The sequence below is a fragment of the Dendrobium catenatum genome, unplaced genomic scaffold, assembly GCF_001605985.2.
Source record: "Dendrobium catenatum unplaced genomic scaffold, ASM160598v2 fragScaff_scaffold_905, whole genome shotgun sequence".
Lineage (NCBI taxonomy): Eukaryota > Viridiplantae > Streptophyta > Magnoliopsida > Asparagales > Orchidaceae > Dendrobium > Dendrobium catenatum.
The window spans coordinates 458,282-464,470 of NW_021319367.1; the positions used below are offsets into that span (position 1 = coordinate 458,282).

Sequence of the window (6,189 nt, forward strand, 5' to 3'; positions counted from 1 at the left end):
TGTTAGGATTTCATGGAGACGAAAATAACAAATCGATCGTCTTCGAACGACATGCCAAATCATCGAGAAGAATTTTCGGAAGCGTACCTGAATCCATTGAAAAGCAGAATTAAGGTCTTTCGATCTTCCACGTTTAGAGCGGCGTTCTCCAAGAAAGCGAGAGACCCCTTCTTTTCACTCAAGATGGGAAATGAGAGAAATGAGAACTTCACCGCTTAAACTGGGGACCATGACCCTTATATACTTTAAGTGTAAATATTTTATTTCAGCCCATCATAAAAATAAAATAAATACCCGGCCTCTACACAAATTAATTCCATACAAAATTAATTGAGATGCCACATAAGCCAAATAATAATTTAATACTCAATTAGATCACAAATTTAATTGTCTTAATTTTAGATAGCGTTTAATGTATAATTCTTTATTTATATGTATAAAATATATTGGCCCACATATAGAAATTTCCCAACACAATGATCTCCGGACGGCATTTGGCGTCCGCACATAAAAAGTAATCTTCTGCTCTTCTGATTCAATGGATGAGGATAAAGGACTAGAATTCTGATTGGTGCATGAGGCCTTCTTCTTTTAGAACTTCTTCTCTACTTTCTCTCCTTTTTTTCCCTTCTTATTGTCAAAAACTAAATTAGGGCATTCTCATCTGATGTGCATGGGCTTCGTGCAATGATAACATCAAATGTTTTCATCTGCAGAAGAATTTTTAGTTTCAATCTTATGCAATTTTGACTTGTCATATTTTTATTGCCTCTTCCTTAGCATTGCTAGCTTATTGACAACTACTACAATCCTAAAGATACTTCCGTATGAATCTTCAATCTACATTGCTTGCTTTGGCCTTCTCCTTTTTCTTCTTCCAAGAAGGTTTTCTGACTAGCCATAGTCTACTTATGAGCTCTCAAAGAAACCAAAAATTGATCAAGTTGATAAATATGCTGATTTCATCATTTTGAATCCCACTCTTAAACAAATAAATTCAAATTTTGTGCAATAATATAAACATGATAGAAGTTATATAATTTTAAAAAAAGTGTGTTCATTTTAGAAATGTTTTCATCATATTTCATGTTAAAGGTTCAAACTAACAAATCTATTCATCAACACCTTCACATGCATTTTATAATTTCTTTCAAATTTCTTTAGAGAAATATAGGCTTTTAAGATCGATGTTATCTAGCGAAGCATTTTATTTTTTCTCTCACGTTCAATTTACAAACCTAAACATCCTAATGACTATTGAGCTCCAAATGATCTAACATGTCTTTAGCATCTTTCATCAAAATTAGTGCAAACTTTCAATCCTAAAATAACTAAGTTTAAGAATTAGCATCACAATCATATGTTCGAAGCATCCGTGAATCATATCCAGTAATATTAAGAATACTGAGTGAAAAAAAAAGAGAGAACATAGAGAGATAGAGAGCGAATAAGAAATTCTACGATACGAAGCTATAGAATTTTATTAAAATAGGCTTGATTACATAAAATTGCATAAATTGACCTCATCTCTCAGCTCTCTATTTATATATTTGGCTTAAGCATCATAGAATTGGAGGTTTATTGTAAAAAGAATAGTATTATATAAAAAATATTTTTATTAATTAATCATATTACTTTCATAAATAATTATTTTAAAATTAGATATTAGTTAACCAATTTTATGTTGACTTTGATGTTATCCTTTTGTCCACATCAATCGAGACTTGGCATATAAATTGAAGATTGATGTTTTTTGTTCAAATATTTTTTTCATCAACTTTTTACTTCTGGTTGGCTGTGAAATTAATGAGTAACAGTTACTTTTAGCAATTTGGTGGAAGCTCTTTATCATTGTGTTTTCTGTTCTATCATTGACAGATTTATAATTCCAAAAACCTTTTGTGTGATTGGTATACATCTTTTTATATCTCCCCATGGAAACCTCGCCCACCACAAGCTTCTAAATGCTGGAAAAAAATTCACATCACTGCTTTGAGAATTAAGGATCACATCACTTTTAATGTGGGTCAAGACTGCTGTTTTTCTATGCTCTGGGACCCTTGGCTCAAGGGTTGTCAGATCTCTGAGATCCTTAATTCTGTGCTAAATGCTAGTACTTTGGTGAAGGACTTCATTGTTGGTGGCAATTGGTCTCTCCCTTGTTCTTTTCCCAAAGCTATTTCCTCTGCTATTCTAAATTGCAAAATCCTGGAAAATTCTGAAGTACTTTGGAATGGGTCTCCGAATTGGATGTTTAAAGCCTTTACCAACATCTTTTATTCTCATTTAACTAAGGTTGAATGGTATCCTTTGATTTGGTATAAGAAGCATACTTTGAAATATGCCTGCTATAAATGGATGGCCATATTAGGGAAGCTTAAAACAACGGATAATTTGCAATCCAGAGGAATTGCTGCACCCCAGGCTTGTTCTCTTTGTCACGGCAATCCGGAAAATCATAGTCATCTCTTCTTTGGCTGTGATTTTTCCTTTACTATTCTTACCAGATTATTGCCTGACTTAAAGTGCTTCTTACTTAGACCGACTATTGCTCAAATTTTCGATTTTTTTGAGCAATCGATGATTTACAGCAGGCTGGAGAAAAACTTTTGCTTCCTTACTGTAAGTTGCACTATTTATCATATATGGAGAGAGAGAAACAATCGGTGTTTCTCTAACTTAAATGCAAATTCAGTCAAAATCCTATGTAATATTTTTGCTGCTATTCCCCTTAAAGTTTCAAAATGGCAAAACAAAGACACGCTGATGAGGAGGTTCACTGGTATTTAACTTTAGCCCATTCGTTGAGCTTCTGTGGTTTTTGCTGCTTATCTTTGCTCACCTGGAGCTTTCTCTATGTTTTTTCATTGGTTTAGGGTTACTGGGTATACAAAAATATTTTGTGGGCATGTTCTTTATGCTCCAGTTTTGATTATTTTGGTATACACATCTTTCTTGGTATTACTTTTTGGGGGCTGCGGCAAACCCATTCCTCTAGTCCATCTAATGTGGTACCAGTTAACATAGTCGTGATGGAGAACACCAGATTTCTGCAACGGTTTTGTCCACCGTGGCCACTTTCCTCTGCTCTTTTAACAGTCCTGCAATCCACTAGTTTTATAATTATTAAGCTTTAGTTATTACCGTAATACCCTTAGTTTCCTGTTGCTTTTTGTATTAGACGCCTGTAATGTGAGGCGGAAGCAGATTTTATCAAATTATCAAGTTACTGTTCCATTGCTTTGTGCGTGTTGTATTGTGGTTTTCAGTGCAGATTCCGGTGAAACCTCCGGTTCCACACCAACTGGTATCAGAGCCATTCTCCGCTCAGCACTGTGATGGCCGAAACAAGCCGACGAGCTGCTCTTGACGATGATCGGAGCCAAGAGGATCTGCGAGCAGCAGTTAACACCATCTCGAAAGAGTTGACAGAGCTTGCTGCCGAGTTCCGACGATTCGCCGTGGAGACGAACAGGGATATACAGGAGTTGAAGCAACACAGTGGCGTACCCACTGGAGGTCGGAGATTGGAACGCGAGGATACATCGCCAATACGGCGGGGACGAATGAATACCGATCGGACACCTCGAGCACTTCCCACTATTTATCCTGGTTTTTCTGACTCGAAGGAAGAAGATGAACAACTGACGGGAACAGATTTCTTTGAACAAGAAGGAAGAGGAGTTGGGGAACGACTGGGAGCCAGACGGATTCGGGATCGCCCAACTGTTCATCACGGTGAGTTCCGCGTTAAGATTGATATTCCTTTCTTTGAAGGACGTCTCCACATCGAAGATTACCTGGACTGGGAAAGAGCGGTCGAAACATTTTTTGACTACATGGAAATTCCACCCGAAAAACAAGTGAAGTATGTCGTTTGTCGTTTGAAAGGGGGAGCCAGTGCTTGGTGGTTGCAACTACAGCAAAACAGGCAGCGAGAAGGACGGGGGCTCGTCCGGAATTGGCACCGAATGAAGTAGCTTATGCGAGGTCATTTCCTGCCAACCGATTACGAGCAAATGCTTTTCCATCAATATCAACATTGTAACCAAGGGCAGCGCACCGTCAGTGATTATACCGAAGAATTTTACAGGTTGAGCGCACGCAACAATCTGAGGGAATCTGAGAATCAACTCGTTGCCAGGTACACGGGAGGTTTGCGGGAGGCGGTGCAAGACAAGTTGCAACTAAATTCCTTGTGGACACTCTCACAGGCCGTCAATTTTGCACTCAAAGCCGAATTACAACTATCAAAACAATCTAAGAGTTACTCCTCGCGACGGATCCTCCCTGATCAGCCCAGCGATTCCCGCAGTTTGAGTTCCAATAAACCCACCGCTCAAGCATTACCCACGGGCACCAGTAACAATTCTGACGGCAAAGCACCCTTCAAGCCTCGGCAACCACCACGAGATAATCCTTACATAAAGCCCACGACCTTAAAGTGCTTCCGTTGTTTCCAGCTGGGGCACAAATCAAATGAGTGCCCCACACGTCCACAGCTACAACTCGTTGAGGGAGACAATGAGGAAACGGAAGAAAGAATCACGGCCGATTATGACGAGAATGTAGAGGAACTCGTACCTGATGAAGGAGACGTAGTTGTGTGTATTTTGGAACGCTTATTACTGGCACTTCGTCAACCTACCAATTCTCAGCGGAATGCGATATTCCGCACACGGTGCACCATCGGTGGACGAGTTTGCGAACTCTTGATTGACAATGGGTGCACTGAAAATGTGGTCTCCCGCTCCTTGGTACAAGCCTTGCAGCTCAAGACGACGAAGAATCCTCAACCGTATAAAATCAGTTGGGTTAAAAAGGGGGTAGAAATTTCTATTTCGGACATGTGCAGAGTTAGTTTTTCCATTGGCAAAAATTATACATGTGAAGTCCTATGCGACGTTATTGATATGGACGTTTGCCACATGATTCTGGGCCGCCCGTGGCAATATGACAACGGAGATGTATATGATTGTCGCCAAAATACGTATTCCTTTGAATGGAAAGGGCGGAAGATACGGCTCCTTCCACATGTTACTGTATCGGTTGACACCTCTAACAAGAACAAAGCTGTTCTTAATATTGTGTCTGGAGCCAACTTCCTAGCAGGACAACCTTCCTACATTTATGCCGTGGTGGCTGTTGATGATCCTCCAAGCCAATCGCAAGCGATCCAGGCCCCAGAAATTGCTGCTGTAATTCAGGAGTTCGGGGATGTGATGCCCGCTGATTTACCGTCTGAGCTGCCACCAATGCGGATGATTCAACACCAGATTGATTTGGTTCCTGGGGCTAATCTGCCCAATCTACCGCATTACCGCATGAGTCCGAAAGAACATGAGATATTGCAGGAAATGATTGAAAATTTGCTGAAGCAGAAATTGATCCAGCCGAGCCTTAGCCCGTGTGCAGTGCCCGCTTTGCTTGTTCCAAAAAAAGACAATAAGTGGCGAATGTGTATTGATAGTAGAGCTATCAATAAGATCACTACCAAGTTCCGGTTTCCCGTCCCGCGCGTTGAGGAGATGCTTGATAAGCTCGCTGGATCCAAATTGTTCTCCAAGCTCGATCTCCGCAGTGGATACCATCAGATACGAATTCGTCCCGGTGACGAATGGAAGACCGCCTTCAAAACCAAGCAGGGGTTGTTCGAGTGGCGTGTCATGCCTTTTGGACTTTGCAATGCACCAGCAACTTTCATGCGGTTGATGAATGAGGTACTCAAGGATCATCTTAACCGTTTTTGTGTTGTTTATTTCGATGATATCTTGATTTACAGCCCCTCGTTCGAAGATCATGTTTAGCACCTTGTCGAGGTGTTACAGACACTTAGGACTCACCAATTGTATTTAAATGCATCTAAGTGTGAATTTGCAATGACCAAAGTCTACTTCCTGGGCTTCATTGTCTCTGCGGACGGGGTATCCACCGATCCCAGCAAGATCGCTGCAATCCGCGACTGGCCTATTCCCCGCAGCTTGTTCGACGTCCGAAGTTTCCACGGTCTTGCAAACTTCTATAGACGTTTTATTCGTGGATTCAGTATCATCATGGCCCCAATTACAGACTGTTTGAAATCTAAGCACTTCTCGTGGACCGAAGAATGCCAAAGGAGCTGGGATACAATAAAACAGTCTTTATGTGATGCTCCTGTCCTGACTCTGCCCAATTTCGACTTACCTTTTC

The 6,189-nt window shown here is 40.6% G+C and overlaps 1 protein-coding gene across 1 annotated transcript; it reads left to right on the plus strand.

Annotated features, from left to right (window-relative positions):
• The first annotated feature begins 3,983 nt into the window (after window positions 1-3,983).
• LOC110105185 lies at window positions 3,984-5,807 on the plus strand. The gene has a single exon (XM_020834577.1). The coding sequence runs from the start codon at window positions 3,984-3,986 to the stop codon at window positions 5,805-5,807; it is 1,824 nt and encodes a 607-aa protein (XP_020690236.1).
• Window positions 5,808-6,189: the final 382 nt, after the last annotated feature.

What these genes read in the sequence shown, in the direction of transcription:
- LOC110105185 (XM_020834577.1), top strand. Translation starts at nt 3,984, where the DNA reads ATGCGAGGTCATTTCCTGCCAACCGATTACGAGCAAATGCTTTTCCAT.